The 23,752-nt window shown below is 42.7% G+C and overlaps 1 protein-coding gene across 1 annotated transcript in view; it reads left to right on the top strand.

The window, feature by feature from the left end:
• Positions 1 to 8,877: 8,877 nt before the first annotated feature.
• The window catches only part of ITGA5 (integrin subunit alpha 5), a 74,518-nt gene continuing 59,643 nt past the window's right edge, over positions 8,878 to 23,752 (top strand). The window contains exon 1 of the mRNA XM_069970246.1: positions 8,878 to 9,113. Within this exon, the coding sequence (XP_069826347.1) occupies positions 8,947 to 9,113 (167 nt within the window). The 5' untranslated portion in view covers positions 8,878 to 8,946. The remainder of the gene's footprint in view (positions 9,114 to 23,752) is intronic.

Here is a 23,752-nt window from a genome sequence, read left to right as displayed (position 1 = left end):
GCTTATACATAATCATGTATTCTTATGATAATGTCATCGTGGGAAAGTCATAGAAACAAATTTAAAACCTGTAATAATACATGACCTTGGTGATTTTATTACAGTATAAGCCTGACCTCTTTTCTTAAAAAGGTCCTAAAAAAATCTTAAAATATTAAACTCCTATGTATAAGTGCCAGTCTCAGTGATGGTGTTGATGGTCTTGTTTCTTCACAGGATAGCGGAAAAGTAGGAGATCGTGAGGGGTCCAACCCCAGAACCCCCCCCCCCCCCATCATCTCCGTATTGGACCCCGCTGCCTTCTGTTATGAATAGAGCCCCGGGCCAGCACGTGACCCACAGCTCTATTCATTCCTATGGAGCGATGGAAGAGTGCTCTACACGGCTCTTTCAGGAGTCGGATCCCTCGTCTCCTACTTTTCCGCTATCCTGTGGATAGGGGAAAAGTGAATTGTTCCCAGAATACCCCTTTAACTGGATATTCTGGATATTACTTGCAAATTTAACCTTTATGTCATGTCTGTTCAGCATATTGCGATCCAAAATAATATAAAAAAACCTATACATGACGTGTGACACTGTCTATTGAGCTCGCCACAATGTAGTGCTTAGAATGCTAATACAGTAAAGCAGATGTAACTGCAGAGCTGTAGAGACTCTATGGCCTTCTTAAACTCTGTTTGACACATCTAGTGACATGATGGAAGTTATGATCGGTGGGGGTCCAGGTGCTGAGCCTGCCACCCGATTAGTAAAAAAGGGGAAAGAAGTGCTTGGGAGAATACTGTCTCTTCTCACTTGCTGAGGTTTTTTTTTTACTCATAGTCATTGACTTTCTATAGTACTCAGAAAGCAAGGAGAGAAAGTTGAGAACTTCTTCCTATTTGTTTTAGTGATTATGGGGGACTCAGCACTTGGACCATGACCTATCAAAACTTATGACCTTTCCCTGGGACATGTCAGAAGTTTTTTAAACTTTATCAATGCCTTCATACATAGAGCATCAGTATCTCTACATTGTCTCCAGTTATTTCAGATGGCAGATGATCAGCAATATATAAAACACCCCCTGAACAATGTATGCGAGTTAAAGTAACAGACTGAGCCAAGAAGAGGCTGAAATCATGGTCGACTGGATATACTTATAAAGAAAGTCTTATGGAAGGAATATTATTACTGGAACACATTAGCGTTTGAAATAATGGAAATGTATGCGCCATCTTTCTACATACAATGGAGGGCTTGTAAATCCGGCCTCTGTTTTGTATTTGGCTCAGTGTATAAAGAGAAAACATGCAACTGTAAAAATAAATTTTGCACAGTTTAGACGACTCTCTATTTCTACATTTTTCCTAGTGGAAACTTTTTATAGAATCCTATGTTGCCTGCTAGCGTCTACAGCTGGGCCAGTAAGGGTTAACTGAGTCCCATCAAAGCCTCTGTGACCTCTGCTGTAATGGGCTGTGGAGCGCATGCTGCTGCTGCTTAGTTCAGTGGGGGTAGGCGTGTTAGTGATCCTGTGCACTACAGTTCAATGCCACTAAATTGCAGGAGACTTAGTCGTGAGGTTTATGTTTTTAGTTTTAAGTGCATAAACTGTGACATGTACATAAACACTTTTGCCTTTTGTTAATCGGCCTTTATTTCTTTACCAATGATGCATTTATAAACAAAGGAGACATTAGAAGCCATCACCCAGCTTTCTCATACTCCTGAATGGTAAATCTGCTCAAAGGGGTTTTGACACCAGGGACACATAATGAAAAGGATAGGGGAGAAGTGTATGATTTGGAGACCTTAGTAAAGCAACAGTGTGCATACTTAGGGCATGTTCACACATGGCTAAACAGCATTCGTTCTGTGACACAGCCGTGTCACAGAACGTCCGCTGTCTGAGATGTTCAACCCAGCTGGTACTACTGCAGGACGGCCAGGTGATCGTCACTTCAACTTATTGGAATTAGGGCACATTGGGGTGTAAAAAGTTACCAAAAATCATGCTGTATAACTTCATGCATACCTGTCCTGGTCGTGTCTGTGTGGTATGTAGGGAGGTGCACCCACCGCCCAGGAGCTTGCTGGGCTATAGCTAGCAATCCAGAACAATAAAAGTCCATGCGAGGCACTCAATCCCAATAAAATCTCATACCTTTATTATGTGCACACAAGTATAAAAAAAATCCACTTCAAGATGTGTAAGGCAACGCATTTAGACGCAACCGTCTTTGTCACAGCACACACACATTAAGGTGTGCCCGCGTTCCAATTAGCTCTAGAACACAATGTAAAGTACAGCCAGCAGCCATCGGCGCTGTGATTAAAGAGGACCTGTCACCCTGGCTGCTGGGGCAGAGCCCACCCGACTTCCCGGTGGAGCCCACATACTTAAACCTTCCAGGAAGTCCCGGTCCTGGACGGAGAAATCGCTGCCCGAAGCTGTGCAGCGCTATATGCAAAACACTAGAGATGAGTCCGACGTCCATAGAAAATGACTGCTCCATTCATTTTCTATGGACGGCAGACTCATCTCTATTGATTTGCATATGGAGCGCGCACAGCTTCGGGCGACGATTTCTCGGCCCCGGGACCGGGGGTGGAGCGGTCTCTGCCCCGGCAGCCGGAATGACAGGTTCCCTTCAAATAATGGGTGTTGTTGCAAACCTGCAACAACAGCCTTTTAATTTAAAAAAATACATTGTATGAACATAGGGCCCTATTCCACCGGACGATTATCGTTCAGATTATCGTTAAATCGTTCGAATCTAAACGATAATCGTTCGGTTGAAATGCAGTTAACGATTAACGACCGAACGAGAAATCGTTGATCGCTTTATAAGACCTGGACCTATTTTTATCGTTGCTCGTTCGCAAAACGTTCGCAAATCGTTCGCATTGAATAAGACATCGTTCGGTCGTTCGCAATAGATACGAACGCAATAGCGAAGAAATACGGAAGAAGAAACGATCGCAATTACGATCATAAGTACCGATTATCGTTCCATGGAAATGAGTGAACGTTTTCAGGTCTTTCGCAATAGCGGTCGTTTGAGATCGTTAATCGTTAACGATTATGCTAACGATAATCGTCCGGTGGAATAGGGCCCTTAGTCTTAAAGTGAACCTGCCACCTGGAAATTGACCAAAGTGCTGACAGTGTTACATAGTGGTTGGGCAAAGGATACACTTATTACCTTTCATGTAGCCGTCTGTGATTGCAATATGCTGAAAAGTGAAGCGCCAAATAAGTGTGTCCCAGGCAGTTCTGAGCTCTAGACTAAGGACTTCTATCCACATTATGGATGCACGCACACATTTATATTATAGTCATGTGAAAGATGCATTAACCATGCACAGGGCTGAACTAGTGGCGGATCTTGTCCATACAGCCCCATACTGTGGAGTGGTACTCCTCCATACAGCATTGTGATAAGGTGACCTTAAATAGCTGGCAGCCAAACAACTGTTCTTCACCCAGCAGCTATCTCTCCCCATCTCCCCATACACATAAACATTTTGCACGGCTGATGTTTATATATTCTCGGAGAAGAAAGGTAGGGTATGCTGGTGCCAGACAGCTCTGGTGACAGCTTATCTCTCTGAGAACAAAAGGGTTGGGCAGATGACATTCAACATTCCTGATCCTCCCCCCCAACAATATCTGTCAGTGGACTCCTTACACTGAACGGTCAGCTGGTCCTAAGTAAATGTTTGAATAAAATGTAAAGGGACCGATAGGGACATACTAACCTAAAAGCAATAAGAAGGAATGGTAGGTTCCATTGTTTTCTTGGGATGCTCTATTATGGCTCCATACATCTTGGAGATTGTATGTAACTATAACACATCTCCGACAACTTGTATAAGTGTTGTACAAGGAGACAAGACTTTTAAGAATAACTATTTTACTTGTCACTTATCATTCCCAGAAACAATGTAATAGAGTAAATGATTTACTGCTAACTACTTTTTTATTTTATTTTAGAGGACATTTTTCTTTAAGTTCTTCATTTGACATGAAATACAGCTTCCTGGTCTTATTCTGGGGGGATTGATTCATCTCTGAGTGTCTGAGAATAGTCGCTGGCTGGTGAATCATCTCTACATAGTCACAGCATGCAGCTCTGTCTCATGTGGGGTCATTCTTTTCTCCAGACCGACTGTATACTATAGGGCACTAGCTAGACAGCTCCTATGACGTTCTCACTTGACGTTCTCTGCCTCACTGGGACATTCCAGGTGATTTTAATTAAAGAACAAGCCATTAATGGAACTCCATAGGGTGGTGTAACTGGATGCCCTGGAGGCGGTTTTGGTACTTAGGGGAAGGACAGAGCTTAGGCGTTCTTTAGGTAAATGAGGGGGTTTAGTCTCTATTCCTGCAGCAATGCCAACATCTGCACCCGAAAACACTCAGTGCTGGCTTTTAGCTGTAGGAAAAGAGAGCAGCAGAAACCAGCAAGACCTCATCAGTGCGGCAGGCGCCGCTCAATAATGATACGCTGCTACATGTTGTCTGGATTCCAAATATCAGGAAAAGAGATCTGTGACAGTGAGACAGAACGTCAGCCCTAGAGATGACAATGTATTTACTATGATTTGCATGTCATAGACAAATGGTTAGCAGTTTGGTAGCTATTAGGATGTGTTAGGTGAATTTAGTCTATGGTTGTCTATAGCGGATGTATGCACATACAGTGGTGTCTTGGATTACGAGCATAATTCGTACCGGGACCGTGCTTGTAATCCAAATCCACTCTTAAACCAAATCAAATTTTCCCATAAGATATCATAGAAATGCAGACAATTGGTTCCACACCCCAAAAATAATGATTTATTATTCTGAATAACATGTAAAACTAATGAAACAAACAATGAGGAACAGCTGAATATGTGATATTATAAGTTACTGTACAGTAATGGAGAGGATGGAAAACACAAGGGCTGACAGAGACTGCAGGGAGCATGAAGGAATGAGCAGGGCAGATGTGGGCACATACATGCAGCACTCTCTGTCCGGGGAGAAAGGGGTTACAGCTATGGAGAGATTATCTCCACAGTCCTGTCCCCTGATGTAAGCCCCAGCCTGAGGTGGATCTGCTATGATTTGGAAGGTGAGAGAGACTTCCTGGGTCAGAGTACAGAGCTGTAGACCCCACTATGCAGACCATGTCCCTCCCCTACTCCCACTCCCACCCAGTACAGGGAGCTCTTAAACCAAAGCAATGCTCTTAAACCAAGTCACAATTTTGGAAAATCTGTGAGCTCATAAACCAAGTTACTCTTAAACCAAGGTACCACTGTATATAGTAATATACATAACTGCATATGTCGACTCTAGCACTTCTGATTCTGATGACATCCTGGTATGAATTATGAAAAAAAAAAAATCTATTAAAATAAAAATCATATATAAACTACTATCAGGTATTACCCAGCGTATAAGACCAGCTTGGAGCTGATGAAGGCTACTGAGACGAAACGCGTCCTCCTGTCTGTTTTGCAGCAATAAAGTAAATGTTCCACTACTTGGTGTGTGCCGGGATTCTTCTTTCTACTGTCCTGGGAATACTCCTACCACGAGCACCGCCAGACCTGCAGCTTGGTACACGTAGACACACTCCCCCCTCATCCCCAGGTATACACATACAGGTACTGGTAGCAATGTGCTCATCCAATGTATAGATGGAGGGGATTAACCAAGTGTTATTTTACTCTCCACTTCCAGAAAGCCTTCCTATCTCTTACATGTGCTCTCCTTTTTATCTTGGGGAAAAGCCAACATCCTAGCAATCTTGATGATGCATCAATGTGATGTCAGCATGATAAGTGAAGGGGGCTGGCTGTCCCTCGCTCCGCATGTACAAAGTGTCTGAAAGCGATTACTCCATTCATTCCCTCTCCTCAGAACAATGAAGCACTATGTGCATAAAGCCTAATGTCACCAGCCTTTTTTCTGGATACAGTAAACTTCTCTGCAGGGTGCTGGCGTTTTATACTGTCTGTTAGTGAAAGCATGATAGTAAACGTTAACAAGTCCTTTCTTCATTCATTCATTTTAATAGAGTGGATGCCTGGAGAGCCCCTATTTTGATTCTGGGTTCCCCTAGTTGATGATACACTGTCTCTTTACTAGGAGCCCCCCTTGTCGTATGACTGAAGGCTATTGACTTGTCAATTTTATTACATTAAGAATTACACAGCATTCATTGAAATGGCCTGTGGCTACAGAGAACTTCCTTCTATCAGCTGAATTAGGAATAGTGGTTGTGTAAGCGGAAGCCCTGTGCTAGCAGCCTGGGAGTTCAATTCTTATTCTGAGATCACCTATCAACTTGATATGAGCATACAGTAGCTGCCATGGTTTTTCTTAGGACCATATTACAGCTTTGAGGATCCACGAAATGTAACAGGAAACTATCACTTTGAAAATTCAGGTGTATTTGCCACAATTGGCAAGCATTAAAAAAAAAACTTTTGGCCAACCTAATGGCAAGCACATTGTGTGTTTTCTACACTTATTGTGCAGCATCAAATGTAATGTTAGGCTACATTCACATGTTTGTCCGTTAAATTAAAGGTTCAATTTAGGGTTCATTGATTTTACACTGCCCGTATAATTATGGATCCGCAATCGGCAAAAATGACTGACGAGCCCCAGTAAGGACCATAATTGTGGCACACATTGTCCCAGAGAAGTCTATGGAAGCCTCTGTAATGTCGGCACATTTGTAAAAAATACAGACGAATAATCATTGTTTGTTGATCTGCCAAAAATTTTGGGCATGGATGCTTTACAGACAAATTTTTTTGCAGATCGCAGACAAATATTGCAGAAGATGGCAGACGTCATATACAGTCCTGAAAAACCACGGAACGTGTGAATGTAGCCTTAGGCTTTGTTCACACATCATACTTTTTATGAAAAAAGTTTTCAATTTACACAACGTCCATTCTTTTCATAATGAAATGATTAGCATTAAAGTCAACACAAACAATGACCGTTGTTCGATGGAGCCATAAAAGTAATGAAAATGTCGATTACTAACGGCTGTTGTTTTTTAGCTGTTCACACACAATACTTTTTTTTTATTTTTTACCCATCCTTTGCATCTGTATGTGTTGGAATTTTATCAGAGAAATTCCATAGAGGATCTGTTCCCAACTTCCAACAATCACAGCTAATTTATCACATGAGATTACAGCACTACACATTGGATGGGATATGTCACTGTGGAGCCTAAATCTTAGGCCGAATTCACACAAGCATAAGGTTATGTACACAACACATGTGGGGCACAAATTGGGCATTTGCGCCAGGAAGGCTCCCAGCTGTCCATTGCCCTGACGGAGGTTAGAATCCTGTTTCTTTGGCATCTGTAGGTGGTATACACCAGCATAGCTTTTTTGTAACCGTATTAAAAAGTGCTGACTGCGCCTTCCTATAAAGTCTGTCTTAGACAATATACATTTTTTGGGGGGGCTGTGTATGGCGCTATAGTTTATCTGTAAATCCTGGTCTAATCCCGACAGAACACCTGCCACAGATTAAGCAGTTCGCACCTGCACGCATCTCCACTGCTCCTATAGGCTTCATTCTATGGTTTGCCAGATTCTGCCAACCCGCCCGAAGAATGAACCCGCTCATTCTTCAGGTGGATGACAGAATCTTGAAAACCATAGAATGAAGCCTATGGGAGCAGCGAAGAAGCGCGTGGCCAACAGCGTCGCTGAGCGGGTGCGAACTGTGGAATTTGTGGCTGGTGTTCCATCGGGATTCTGTAGTGAGCACATACCCTTAGTGTGGTTTGTCAGACCCACAGTTAGACCAGGATTTACAGATAAACTATAGCGCCATACACAGCCCCCCCAAAAAATGTATATTTAGTGTGCACATACCCTAAAGCTGCATTCACAAATTCTGTGGTCCACACCAAACACGGACTTGGAATGCTTGTAACTAGGGATGGTCCGAACCTGCCGAGTTTCGGGTTTGTACTAACCTGAACTTTCAGCAATGATTCCCGCTGTCTGCCCGCTCCGTGCAGCGGGTGGATACAGCCGGAGGACCGCCTGGAAAACTGGTATACAGCCATAGCCATAGGCCTGTTCTCTGTGTATAGTCTGTTCCTGGCTTTGGAAAAAATCTGTAAGAAATCTGTGAGTGTAAACGCACCTTATGATGACTTTAGTTTAAGTGATTAGACCTGTGGTCAGGACACGATTTGTCTCATAATACAGGCGCTGAAATCCACCTTTATTAGACCACTTACTAGGCACTGGTGGATAATTTGGTGCATTTTGACCTTTTTTACCTGCTTTAATTTTTGACATTTACTGCTTATACACCACGATACCGATGATCATTTTAGTATCCGTAACAGTTACAATGTACCATGCTTAGCAAATCTCGTCTATAACACTGCGGCAAACACATGAGGATCTTGCGTCTGCTGGTCCCTGTTATCAGGAAGTTGTACTATTATTATTGCGCCCTTTCTCCATTAGCCATTAGGTCTCTTTTCCCTCTCCCTCCATGTGACTTTGATGTCAGTCAGTTTACCTTTCTCTCCAGTCACACATATGATTTCATTACCAGCTTAGCAGAAACAAAGCGGTTTAGGATAATTGCATTAAGCATCAGCCTGTGGGACTTTGAGCTATTAAGATGCAAAATGAGAGAGAAGAGAAAACACACATAGAAGAGGCCTAATTGAATCCACATCCAGCACAGAGAGGAGCTGTTCAATGAACAAAAAGGAGGTGGGGAAGTAGTGCTTGACTGCCGCCCCTCCTGTCTGTAGGGAACACCCTGCAGCTAATTTAGGAGGGGCTTTTCTCTTCATTGGAGTAGTTTTTGGTTTTTTTCAAAGTCAGCTTGCATCTTACCAAGTGCTGCTTCACATGGTCCCTTCTCCTGTAACCAAGTGAAGCATTCAGAAGACAGTCATGCAGCGCTCCAAGGAGACTCGGGTCTTGCTGTCAGCTTGCCTCCTCTTTACTTTCATCTCTATTCATGGATTTAATTTGGATGTGGAGCAGCCGGCGGTGTACACTGGACCAGAAGGCAGCTTGTTTGGTTACTCAGTGGATTTCTACCTTCCAGACAAACAGAGGTCAGTTACAGTGATTTATACAAGGAGTTACCCTGTAAGCTTCCAGGGTGTGCATATCTTATTCCTATAGCACTGACATATTCTGTAGTGCTGTACAGAGATTCTATTACTCTCATTAGAGATCACTTCTAATTTCCTTATCTCAAGCACCCACAGAGACCTAGATTAACCCTTGTAGGATGTTGCCATTGTGCTGTTAGTCTGTTCACATCCTGAAGAAATCCTGTTGGCAAATAAGTGTGAATGTGAACTGAGACTACACAATCATATTGTTAACTCTTTGCTCTATATAATGGTGTGGGTTTGCCTGCTATGCGACTGATCCTATAGTATTTATTTTCCTAGTACTTGCAGAAGTTTTTTCGAGTTGCAGCTTTCTTTTTGTTCTTCTGTTGCCACTCTGTAACTCATCCCGCCCCTGATTCTGTTCCGTTACTTACACACTCCCTTCCATAGTCTCATTTCCCTTCTCTCCCCTCCAATATGGTTTTTTTTCAAGCTTCCTCTCATTTATTCCAAGTGTAGCCATTGCCTTTACCTTCCTCCCCGCTCTGTTCTTTATAGGTTCCCAGTCTTGTGTGTCTCAGCCTTCCTCCTATTACAGTTCAGCAGTTGTAAACTCCTATGCAGTCATATCTTTTGTGTCTGGATCTGCTCTCGCCATCTGTTTGATATTACCTGGTGATGACCCAACTCCCGGTTTCCTGTAGTTTTAGGTGCAAGAAGTCTCAATGTTAAAGTATTTTACTGAATGCTGGGATTCTCCAATAACTTTATTTTTACTTATTGTATCTGGTTAGTTACTATTAGGCCAAGACCCTTTTTATAGTTACTTTGTGATTTCTGGAGCTACATGGCTATTGTATTGTGCAGTACCTGGTATTAGGGCCAACTTATTTATTATTATTATTATTATTATTATTATTATTATTATTATTATTATTATTATTATTAATTATGGATCTTGACAATGTCCAATGTTGTAGTTCACTATGGCTTATATCACACACTATAGGACTCCTTGCTAGTCTGTGGGCTGTGATGATGACTCATGCCATTTAAGTAAATCAGTGCAATTGTCATGTAGCCCTAGACATACAGTTCTGATGACCCATCTAACTCTTTGATCTGGTGTTACCAATGTATACATGACTGTGCCCAGTTAGGATGTCTGGGAGAAATGAGTGGATCTCCATACAGCTCAGAGCCACATGAGGAAAGTGAGTAATAAGGTTTAACAGGACAGAGCTTCCTGAAACCAGACACTCAGCAACAGTGAGGATTGTGTCCGGCCCCTGTATAGCACCCACAGGAATCCAAGACTGCTCACTGAGATAACACAGGCTTACCAGTGTGCTGTGAATGGGACCATGTCCTTACCTACTGTTATGTCCCTTATCACCACCATCCATAAGAAATATTACATGGACATTATATATTTTAGGACGGAAACAAAGATATCCACTAAACATTTTTAAGCACTTTAATAATGAAATGTCACCATGCATTTTTAAGATATTACTTTTTTTTAAGTAAGATAAGTCCGTAGTTTATAAGGTTAGAAAACACACAACCTATAATTCCATAAAGTTCTATAGTATCACTGCTCTTACATTAAAGAATCCCTGCCCTATGGTAATGCCAAAAACTTGTTTTCTCTCATTGAAGAGGAAATGTCACAGTACAAGGTAAAATCATTAGACAGATCTCTTTACTGTTCAGTTTGCTGTTTCATAGACCGGACTGGCTCCAGGTCTTTGTGGGCCCCTGGGCAACCGAGCCTCAGTGGGCCCCTCATCCATCCACTTTGCACAATTACTTTAGACACCATTAACCTACACATACACACATTACTGAGATAGAGACATACACACACCTTACAGCTCAGTCTTCTCCCTCTTCCTCTCTGCCAACCCTGGGAACACTGTAATTAGGTTGAGCACCTTCCTATCATGCGATCAGGTCCTGCATATTTTTCTCGCTCTTTTTCTCGCTCTTTTTCTCGCTCTTTTTCTCGCTCTTTTTCTCGCTCTTTTTTTTTCTCTCTTTTTCTCTCTCTCTCTCTCTCTCTCTCTTTTTCTCTCTCTTTTTCTCTCTCTCTCTCTCTCTCTCTCTCTCTCTCTTTTTCTCTCTCTCTCTCTCTCTCTCTCTCTTTTTCTCCTCTCTCTCTCTCTCTCTCTTTTCTCTCTCTCTCTCTCTCTCTCTCTTTTTCTCTCTCTCTCTCTCTCTCTCTCTTTTTCTCTCTCTCTCTCTCTCTCTCTTTTTCTCTCTCTCTCTCTCTCTCTCTTTTTCTCTCTCTCTCTCTCTCTCTTTTTCTCTCTCTCTCTCTCTCTCTCTTTTCTATGTTTGTGCTTCAGTCTCTGTCTCTCTCTCTCTCTCTCTCTCTCTCTCTCTCTCTCTCTTTCTCTCTCTCTCTTTTTCTCTCTCTCTCTCTCTCTCTCTTTTTCTCTCTCTTTTTCTCTCTCTTTTTCTCTCTCTTTTTCTCTCTCTCTCTCTCTCTCTCTCTCTCTCTCTCTTTTTTTCTCTCTCTTTTTCTCTCTCTCTCTCTCTCTCTCTCTCTCTCTCTCTCTATCTCTCTTTTTATCTCTCTCTCTCTCTCTCTCTTTCTCTCTTTTTCTCTCTCTCTCTCTCTCTCTCTCTCTCTCTCTCTCTCTCTCTCTCTCTCTTTTTCTCTCTCTCTCTCTCTCTCTTTCTCTCTTTTTCTCTCTCTCTCTCTCTCTCTCCTGCACTACAGAGAGTTGGCCCGGTAAGTCATGTGATGACGCCGGCCCTGATCATAGATACCATTAGATAATTGCATGATTTGCCAAAGTTGCACAAGAGCCATGGAAGCAATTTGTCCTTTCCAATGTGGACCAAATATCACAATGAAAAGTTGAGGGCCTGACCTGTACCTGAGGTCATTCCACCACAGCTGTCATGTAGTACTGTACCTAGGTCTCATGTACACAAGCATAATAAGATGATTCCTTACAAGTTTGGTATGGTAGACACATAACAATCTGCTAGTTATCGTATGTTGGTTATGCTGCTATCTGTCATTTCATATGATTGCATGGAGGCTTTTTTTTACCATGTGTGAAACTGTTGCATATTTGGTAACCATATGAGCATATATAGGCTCTATGACAAATCTTTGTCCAAATACCAGCTATTCTTTCCCATAAATTAGAGGTTGATACACTTCTTGGAAAAAAAAACTATATAAAAAAAGCAGTAAAACTGTCTGTATATATTACATAGAACTAGTATTGAGCTATGGTACTATGCAGAACTTCACTGTGGTGACCTTTACCCATATGAATGTTAGGACTTGGACTGGAACTCACAAGCAGCTTCGGTCATCTGTACTTTAGATGTCATGGATGCTGCCATATATTTAGTCCCAAGTCGGGACCACACGTGTGTGTGTGTGTTTATTTTATTTTATTTTTTTTTAACTCTTTCTTTAGACCTAATGCACATTACACTTCAGCATCCACTGCCAGTATGTTGTAAAGTCTTATAGTCATACTGACTGAGCAGGTATCATCAATGGAGAATTCCAGAGAATTAAACCATTTTTAAATCAACTGGCACCAGAAAGTTATACAGATTTGTAAATTACTGCTATTTAAAACTAAGATTTAAAATCTTCCAGTACTTATCAGCTACTGTATGCCATGCAGGAAGTGGTGTATTCTCTGCTGCCACCTTTTTTCTTTGACATGAACAGTCCAGATCAGGAAAGGTTTTCTATGGGGATTTGCTGCTGTTTTGGACCATTCCTATCATGGACAGAGGTGACAGCAGAGAGCACCATGTCAAACGGGAAAGAATACAATTCCTGCAGGACATAAAACATCTGGTAAGTACTGGAAGACTTGAGATTTTTTTTAATAGAAGTAATTTTATAAATCTGTATAACTTTCTGCCACCATTTTTCTTCTTCGGCGTACCCCTTTAATGATGTCCTGAGAGTGTATTTTTGGCCTGTATGTAAAAAGGGTCCAATTTTATCAATACAACATATCTGATATCTGGGGGAAACAATGGAATGTATACTATGGTCCCACCAATCATGATGTGAACCCCACCTAAGAGACAACCTTCTGTTCTGCCTTTTGGCCTATGGAAATGTTGTCATAGGGCACTTTATAATGATGAAGCCAAGCCAACTATATTAAGATATATATATATAATTATTATTATTTTTTTTTTGATATTTTTAGTATCCCACAATTTTGAGAGAGCTTCTAAAACTCCTGTCAACATAGGAGCGATCTATTCCTGCGGGTAACGTCTTTGAAGTGGCAGAAATGATTAAACCCCAATCTGTAATTCTAGGCCACAAAATTGGCATCTCAGCGCTGTGGTAATGATGATGGTGGAGATTATGAGACTATATATCTGGCAGAAATGGCTTGCTGGTAGAGCTTCTACATTTTGAAGGAATGTCCATGAATAGACATGTAATGTGATCAGCGCCCCATGCCATTCCCTGCTCTCTGTAGAATGCTGGGATTCCTTCAATGCTTTTTTAGTTTCATCTGAATATCTCTTCTGTAGGGAGAATGAGTAATGACGCACATGGGTCCTTCCTACACCCGCAGGGTCGTTTATCTTGTGGCCTGGACTTTTCTCTTGCAGAGATCAAGACTACTACGTCTCCTCTTCCTAGAGAGTACTGGTGCATGCTTTGTCTGGCTGGCAGCACTTCTGACAGGCAGCAATAAAACATGTATGCCTTTGGCTGTGTTACTATGTCTTTGGGAATGTACTTTCTTATCAGTGGAAAATGATTGATTATTCTACATAAATATTTTTTTATTTTGTTCGTGGCAACTTAATTTCATTTCAAAATAAAACCTGTCTAGGCTAAAAACTTGAATTTTATTTATTTTCTATATACATTTATGTATGTTTTTTTTTTTTATATGAGTATTCATCAGTGTTTTTTTACACAGCCAAATAGGACTAATTTAACAAACTATTCATAAATTCACAAAAAAATGTGCCAGCATATTCCCCTGGTACTGACCAGACATAGGCCTGCACTAGTTTGCGCAACTTTTTCAAAAGTCGCAAATAATAAATTTGCTGCAAATCTTGGATTATGCAGGTTTTTGGCCGAATACTTAAAATGGCAGATTTAAGAAAAAGTAAAATCCAAAAAACATTCGCCCATAGAATGTTGGTTCATAAATAGAACTTAAAGTAGGCAAAACATCCAACTATTTGCCTAAAAATAGGCACAAAGCCCTTGATGTCCCCCCAATGTAGTTAAACACTTTAAAGCAGGTGTGGGGAACCTTTACTATGTCGAGGGCTGGTCGGGCATTAATAAAATCATTTGAGGGCCGCATACTGTGCGCGGCAGTTAGTAGCATGAGTTTTCAGCACCCAGGGCAAGGCAAAGTATTGTTCCCCCTAGTGCCCCTGCTATTGTAGTTAACCCCCACAGTGATGCCTCTGGAAGGCCTAGTTAACCCCCCCCAGTCATGTCCCTGGTAGCCTAGGTAACCCCCCAGTGCCTGTCCCAAATAAAAAATAAATAAATAAACATCCCACTCGCCTTTCCGCTCCCACGCTGCCCAGGTCCTCTTCTCTCCCCTCTAGCCTGTGCCCGTCTTCTCCTGCAGGAGGCGCGTGATGAAATGACGTAATCGTGCATGGCCTGCAGGAGAAGGAAGACGTGTGCCGCTCTGGTGACGAAGGGGCCGGCACTCACAGCATCCTCCTGTATCTGGCAACCGTCACAGACACAGTAAGATGCTATGAATGCCAGATCCTGCCCCACCAGAGCAGCGCGCACATCACAGGGGAGCCGTTAGCGTCGGGCCGCATCGGGAGGTCTCAGGGGCCAGATACGGCCCACGGGCCTGAGGTTCCCCACCGCTACTTTAAAAGGTTATCTTTAACTTTCTCATGGGTATCTGGTATGATCAGAATAGAATGGTATGCATGCTCAGGGAATTCTGTTTATAAAAGGAAAAATTGATAACCCCCTTCTGTAATATCTACTGTATAGTTCCAGCCTTAAATGAGAAAATAAGTGTCAATATCTGTAAATGATAAGATTGTCTGCCTTATTTTTCTTACTGTAGCAGAAAAAGTGGCAGGAAATTTTTGGAATAAGCCATACAGGCTCATCTTATCCTTGCCACATCTAGTGCTACCACACTGATCGTTCTTGTCAACTTTGCTTACATGGCTGTAGCACTGACCTGCTTGGGGTTCCCCCAGTGGCAGATATTATTTTTATCTACACTGCTTTAGGTAATGCACCACAAAGACAATAGGGTGTCTTGAGTTAAGTCCGTATTTCGTGGCCCGACTCTGAGGAGCAAACGAGCGCTGTCAGTGCTCAATTGCTCCTCATTCCCCGCTCGCTGCCGCTGCAAGTGGGTGAGTCCGGGGAGGGCCGGGGGGGGGAAGTGTGGGGGGGCTGCCCAGATGATCGCTGATCGCCTGGGCAGCTTATACAGGACACCAGCGGCGGCAGCAGAACTCTGCTATATAAGTCGTTTGTCTTTTAACATGTTGAAAGACAAACTACTTCAACGATCAGCCTACATGAACGATGTCGGCTGATTGTTGCCTCCTATTCCACGGGACGATTATCAGCCAAATGCGTCCGATAATTGTTCCGTGGAATAGGGCCCTAACTTTTATGGCGATCAGGAAGCGCCCTTAAGGAATTACAGTCACTTAAATTAATGTTTGACCTGTTGCAATGACATGCCAAAACTTAAAATTGGTGCTTAGACTCTCTCCATAAAGTCTATGGACCTCATCTTCTGTGATCAGTTGGACTGTTAGGGGCAGATCATCGATCTGTGTAGTAAAGGCAACAATTAGACCTAAAATCATCGGCCACTGGGCGCGCATCACTACTTGTAATAGTGATATGCGACCGATGACTGTGTAAAGAACATAAAGTTCATATATTACCTATGCCTGCTCCCTGGCTTCTCCCCGCAGCTACCGGTGCAACTTTAAAGCAGACTCTGAAGTGACAATCTGATCAGCCAATCCCTGGCCAGGACGAGGCCCATAGCCAGCTATAGTATTAAAATTGGAGGAGGTCTTAGCATGGAAAAGCCTAATAAATTTTTACTTTTGACATGTTGACTCTAAACAAGGGGTCTCATTAATATAATCCCTGTCAATCTGCCACTTAAAAATCTATGCACCTAATGCTGGAACCGTTGATTTAGGTAGAATTGACTGCCAGATGGATTTCAATGTACCTGATCCTTTTTTTTTTTTTCAGGAGCGAAAGGCTTCTACCAGAGGTGTGGGGTACCAATTTGCTTCTTTTTCCCAATTCAGAACGCAGTGCACGTGAAGGGAAAATTTAGTTGATGGTAATGTTTTCTGTTAGACTAACAGCTGTATATTCTGTCAATCAAAACCATTTTTAAGCTTTTTAATACCTACTTGATCAGTGGAGGTCCAACTGCTGCAACCACCACCAATCATGAGAATAGAGGTCGGTTGTCCCCTAAATGGATGGAGCTGTACGTGTGCTTGGCCACTTTCTATAGGACTTGGCAATGTTTGTAATCTGACAGAAACTGCACAGAATGGCAGTCGCTCATGCCAATGGCAAACCTTTGTTCTTGTAATATTGTGTGTGTGGTTCTCGGCAGTCAAAACCCCACCTTGAAACCCTGACAAATTCCCTTATCACAATGATGAGAATCCTAGTTACAACTTTAGGCTCCAAGGCATCTGGGTGGTCTGTAGGGCCTGGCTGACAGAAGTCTCAGAACTCTATCTCTATGCAAATATGGGTTCACCACAGTATAGAGCTGCCCTTTTTCCAGTATCCCAACATACTATATACTGGCAATGTGCTGCCAACATGTAATGGCACAAATGGTTTCTTTATTCTCTACAAATGCCTTTTCATGAAGTTGTGTGCTCTTCTTCTAGTTATGTGGACTTTGCCAATTATATATTCTGTATTGTATGGAAACAGATTGTTTAAATCTTTTTATATATTCAATAAAAAGAAGATTGAAAAGAAGTGCATCCTGATGTAAAACAAATCATCTCATGGAAGACTAATTGGCTTTGTAGTTACGAGAAGATGGTTGGATGGTTTTGTTTGCATAAGTAGAAGAAACTGATACTTTTGATGCATATTTCCCATAAACGGTCACAGTTTACAATTGTCAGAACTACATTTTATAGTATAATAAACTAGAAAGCAAATTGGAAACTGATCTGACTGGTGGTCCAAGTGTGGCCTTGTCTGTATGTTGAGTTATGGCTTTTTGTCGTTTTTTTTTTTTTTTCCCCCTTCTCCTTTTTATGTCTTGCCTATGTTTTTTGTATAGAAGTAGTAAAAACAGTTTCTTGGTTGATGGCCCATACAAGTAATATTGCTTTTGTTTTGTATCACTGTTTTACCAAAACAATTTGAGCCTTTATTTCTGAATAGATGTAGCAAACTTGGAGTAGTATACAAACAGCTGGAGGAAATGATCCAAGGGCGGCTTCACACATGACTTCTGCATGTTCCATTCAAACATACAGGACAATTAATGAAAATTCTGCAACAGAACCTGCCCTGTGTGCACCCCCACTGCTTTAATAGTGCTTCAATAATATGTATGTCATTCCACAGGGCCTTAGCTAAAAGCTGATGGGCCCTGGTGCAAAATTTCCGCTTTGGGGGCAGCCCCCCATCCCACTTGATCACGCACAATCAGAGTCAGATCCAATTACTCTAAGGTCATGGGCCCCCCCCCCCCTTGTCTGAATGAACTGTCACTGTCCCTCTCATGTACTGGCTCACTGTGTTCCCTATAATTAATGGACTGTACTCGCATCATCAACTGCCAGCAGAACATGATGGATGTTGTAGTGCTGAAATCTGGAGAGCCACTTACTGCAGACCTACTACACCCATGACCTGTATGGAGGACAGGCGACCTGCGACCCCTATCACTACGCCCCAGATCATCGCATGCACACACAGATCCATCACAATGCCTAGATCCCCCATACACAGATAATCCCATCCACACAAAGATCAGTCACAATACACTGCTTCCCCTGCCACTGCGGAACCCCAGACTTCAAAGCTGTTTCTTTTGCTGCTACCAACCTGATTCTGTGCACCATCTCACACTGCTGCCCCCTACAGGCTGGGAGGAGCCCTGCCTGAGGAAAAGCTCCTTCCCTTATGGATGGCGCAGCCCTGGGCACATGCACGTTAACTATCTGTAACCCTGCCTGCCTGAGAGAGTGGCCTCTGTCCTGCAGACGGCAGCTGGAGTGTCTGGTCACAGAGGTGAGCAGTACACACTGTGTGCAGACACTGAGGACGGGTCCCGCGTGGCTCCGGCTCTTACAGTTTAGCAGCAGCATGCATCCATAGGTCTGTGGATGGATGCAAGCATCTAGGCTACACAGTGAAGTGGCAAGGAGGGCCGGCTATGCCACTTTCAATTCCCTCCCCCCCCCCCCCCCCCCCCCCCATTCCCTTCCCTCCCCAAACATCTGTCTGCTGCAGAAAATGACTATAGCTCCCTTACATTTTATACTTGACATGACAGAACGTAGAAACGGTTGTATATTAAAAATCCATCACGTTAATAGTCAGCGCTAACAATCCTATCATGTATAATTAACAGTAGGGATAAGCGAGCTTGCCTGGAGAAGGTGACTGCAGCCCGAGGACTGAACTTCCAGCAAGTTCGCTCATCTCTAATCAACAGGGCACTGGCATTTGAACACTTGAAACAGTTAAAAAGTCAGCTGTTCCTTTTCAAGCAAGTGGCCATGTGTTACAGTGAATTCACATATGGGACATTAGTTCCATGAATTGGACACAAAACTAATTTCCAGTCCCATGTCAACAACATAAACACTGCCACAGAAGCTGCATGTGTGATTTTAGCATTATGGCGCTTTTGTCCTCCATGCCTTTCACTCCAAGATGTGGGAGTATCGTTTTGTATAACTTCTAGAGATGAGCGAACCTGGAGCATGCTCAAGTCCATCCAAACCCGAACTTTCGGCATTTGATTAGCAGTGGCTGCTGAAGTTGGATAAAGCCCTAAGGCTATGTGGAAAACATGGATATAGTCATTGGCTGTATCCATGTTTTCCAGACAACCTTAGAGCTTTATCCAAGTTCAGCAGCCACTGCTAATCAAATGCCGAACGTTCGGGTTCGGATGGACTCTAACCCGAACCCGGTTCGCTCATCTCCAATAACTTCCCATCATGGTCTCTTGCTTTTCTGCCATTAAATCACCCATGTTATGAGCTAGTATTGTGGGAATGATGGGGTATAGCCATAGGATAAAGGGCACAGTAAACTATAATTATATAACCTATTAAACTTTTTGTCTTGTTTTTAGTGACCTCAGGTCCTTTTTTAATATTACATTTTTGAACCAATGTCATTGGTCGGATTTCACTCATGGAAATAAACTGCAGTGAAAGTCCAATGGATTTCAGCAACAGATGAGAGCATGTTACGGTACCTAAAATGTGAAGTAAGGTTAAAGGTCATTTTCACACTGCCCGACTTAGTGTTGCGAACAAGTACACTTGTTCGCAGAGCCTTTACAGGGCTTAATCCATTGCATGGTCAGGCAGATTGCTGCATTGTTTAGCCTATTAACTTCCTGAGAGTCACCCGCACATTCCCATTTATAAGGCTATCTTCAGCAAGTGAAGAGCAAGCAGGTGCCAACCTGTCAGGTCAGTGTTGCTTGCTCCTCTCCCCCACCCGCTGCTGGCGCGATTACACATGCCGACAGCGAGCGAGGAGGAGCGGGTAAGAGCCGGGGTGGTCTGTCTGGGTGATCGGCAGATCGTCTGGGTAGCCCATAGGAGACAACGGCGGTCTGCTGCCACCGCTCCTATTGCACAGAGCGACAGCAGCAGATCGTTAACAGACTGATCGTTGGTGTTTCAGCCTGTTGAAAGACAATGATCAGCTGACATTGTGCTTGTCAGCTGTTCGTTGTCTTCTATTACATAAAGCGATTATCGGCCATAACGGTTGGTAATGGCCGAATACGGACGATAATCACTTTGTGGGAAAGGGGTTTAATGCAACCTCGTTAACTGACGTTGCATTGTACTTTGTTGTAGATCTTGTAACTGAAATTCTGCAGTTCAGTATGTGAACCTGGCCTAAGGGCAACTTTATTTGGCTGCATCTTTCCATGTGTTTCTGTTCCACCCCTAGTTTTGGCTTACAAAATACTAACCAATGTAATGACGTGTGAAAGTAGCGTAAGGAATGTTTCCCATCTTCCTTACTTCCTCCTTTTGATGATAAAAATAAAAATAGGCGTTTTGGATCTTCTGAATGTGGTGTGCAAGGCGACTAACCCATCTGTGCCTTATGTATGTGTATAACTGCGCAGTAGAAAACTACACAAAAAACTGCTCCATGTGAATGTTGGTACAAGTACTTCATGTCTGTAAAATAACCCATGTTCTAGTTGTCAAGGACGAATAATTCCCAGGCGTTGTACTTCTGGTTGCTATTTTTTAGCCTCCTTTTCTTCTGCACGTGGGAATTCTGTCTTTCCGCAGGGCTGGAAAGCCTCTGATTAAGCAGGCAATTAGTTACACATTTCTCTTTGTAAAACGTGGATCATGTTTAGCGGAGGCCAGATTACAATCCTCACCTCGGATAAAGCCCTGGGAACTGTGTCTGATTAGATATCATTTGGCGGGGCCTAGAGCTACATTTACCATCCACACATGCATGTGTTGTCCCATACAGTGGCAATGGCCTGGGACCCCAGCTTACCTCATTAAAAGAGCCTGATTCCTATAACTTGTCCTTCCTGTGCCTGTGGGTGGCCAACATTTGGTCTTCTTCACACTTCAGATGTTTCTCTGGTGTTTGCATATTAATAGACTGTGTTGGTGGAGAGTGGCTTTACTTTGAAAGTACTTTGTTTTAAAGCTGAGTCAGTTTATCAACCCATCAATAAATCACCGCTGAGCTGCAGGATTGCTCCAAGCAATGGACGGATGTTTATTGTATTACACTTTTAGATTGGGAGTTTGCAATGGATAAATCGGTGGGGCTTTTTGGAGTCTGGACTACTTACCAGTCCAATGGAAAATACTAGCTATGTGCTGTAGGGCATGATTACTCTGCATATTACAGCATGGGTTTTGGTGTGAAAACCGCACTGATTTCTGCATCAAAAACATGTCAGCTGTGCAAACCCCATTCTGCTGGAAGTTTGTTCCAATCTACGGGCGGGTTCACACTACGGAATTCTCGCGGACAATGTCCGTGGAATTCCGTCAGCTGTCCGCTCGCACGGGCACGCGCTTTTCCGCCGGCTCCATAGACACCATTCTATGGGCCGGCGTATTCCGCGATCCGCAAAAAGAAGTGACATGACACTTCTTTCAGCGTATAGCGGAATACGCCGGCCCATAGAATGGTGTCCATGGGGCCGGTGGAAAGGCGCCTAGATGTGCGGGCGGATAGCTGACGGAATTCCGCGGACATTGTCCGCGAGAATTCCGTTGTGTGAACCCGCCCTACTACTCTAAAGTTTACATACAGGCTGTTTTACATGGCTTGACTAGGGGATCTGCCACATCTCAGTATCTTGAGTGGAATATGTTTCCAGACATGCAGTACCACTTGCAGAGGACCCCAGCTCCCAACATGAGCTTAAAGGGGTACTCTGGATCTCAAAAACTTTTGATATTGTGCTGTCTTTATATAAAACTTATATAACTTAAACCATACTATTTTTATGTTTCCACACTCGCCTAGTGTCTTCCTATGGCATCTCAAGTTCCCCTTGCTGATCGCAGTTGCTGCCACTTCCGAGACATTCACCCTGACATCGACAACCCTCTTAGCCAGTCACTGGCCACAGCCTTGTCACCTCTGGCTGTGATTGGCTGAGTAGGCCATCACTTTCAAGAGTTTGTCTTGAAAGTGGCTGCGGCTTGCGGGGGAGGCAAGGATGCTGCAGGAGGGCATGGGTGAGTGTGGAAATGTAAGAATGAGATGGTTTTTATGTTTTATCTAAGGGCAGCACAATATCAAAAAGTTTTTACGTGCTAGAGTACTAAGACTTCATACTGTTCTTTGGAAAGCAAAAGAGAAGTCTTATCAGTGAGCTGAACTATGGCAAAGGTTACGGGAGGGGGGGGCTTGTGTTCTTGTTTTTGGGGGAGTCATGTGAATCAGAAATTGATGTAGTGGGAATCGTAGACTTTGATAATAATTATAATAATAATAATAATAATAATAATAATAATATAATAATAATAATTTTAATCTGTTTAGTCATCTCAAATTACAGTCAAACATTACATATTTCTGAAATTAAACCTTCATAATGGAAAAAGGTTGCAATTTTTCCCCCTTTCTATTCCAGGCCATAATGGGTTAACCCTTTCCCCGCCTACAGACTCCTGCTTCCGTGGCAGATCATTGCAGTCCCTTAGCTCAGTCTCTGGATATTTTATAAGCCTGGTTTCTGGCATTGAGAAAGAACTTTTACACCGTATGTAAGAAAATGCTTTCTTCCTTACATGCCTATTACAGCTGTAGTGGTCATCCCTCAGATAAAAATGTAGAGGCTATTGATACAGTTATATGTACAGTGGGTTACTACCATGTGTGCTTCTATTCAAGCTTCTTCTCTACAGGGTCCTTACTAGAGATTGATTCCAGAATCCAGAGATTCCTTGAAATCCTTTTCCTTGTAATGCATTTTATTCAAGACTCGCACATGACATACATACATATTCATTTTTTTACTGCCCATTACAACCTGCTATCTATTTAGAGCCATTAAATTCTGCAGCACAGTCATGGGAATGCACTGACAATCTGCCAATGTATTTTCCTTGTCCCTAGCACATGCCTGCACGCACACCCACATGTAAGAGCCAATGTCATAGGAAGCTTTATAGTATCTGGTGGAATCCCATACCAATGCATGGAGGGCACAGGGGGTGTCCAGACTTCTTAATAAATTTGTCTATGCGGGGAGCTGGATTCAATTTTATTATAAATCATGGCAGTTTTCTGGAGTGAATTATAGTAAATGTGTCCCCTTCTAATGAGGCCTACATACTTCTGAAAAAAGTGCCATGAATGGCAAAGTGGGGAAGAGGTGGCAAAATGAATAACTTTCTTGCATGCTAGTAAATGGCCTACGGGGTGTGAGTTTTTTTTTTTTTTTCCCCATAAGTCCTGGTATGTTAGGAAAACATAGGCTGGCCATAAAGCAGAAAGTTGTCTTAGTTGTGGTAGATCAGCTGATGGTCTCAGGTTTAGATGTGAGGAAAGAGGCGTTGGTCACATGATATGTAACATGCCAAGTGCTTTTTCTGGTGTCTGGCAACAGTTCATTTCCTTTACTCATGGAAATAAAGGTGCTTGCTTGGATGAGCGGACATCTTTATGGTGATGTCAGGACGCCCACTATTTGAAGTGTGTGGCTGGATTAAGGTTGCAATGTTAACCACTCTGCCTTAGTTAAATATTTAGTATGGGAATTGTTTGTTGGACTGGTGCAATGTTTTTCTCAAGCCTCTGCAATAATAAAGTGTATGTTTTATATATCTGGGCCTGGCTTACACTCAAAGTCCTAGGAGTTGTAAGAAAACCTGTTCTGGAAGTGTGTCTG

This window comes from Dendropsophus ebraccatus, chromosome 5, assembly GCF_027789765.1.
Source record: "Dendropsophus ebraccatus isolate aDenEbr1 chromosome 5, aDenEbr1.pat, whole genome shotgun sequence".
In the NCBI taxonomy this organism is placed as follows: domain Eukaryota; kingdom Metazoa; phylum Chordata; class Amphibia; order Anura; family Hylidae; genus Dendropsophus; species Dendropsophus ebraccatus.
This window is presented reverse-complemented; position numbering and strand designations above follow the sequence as displayed.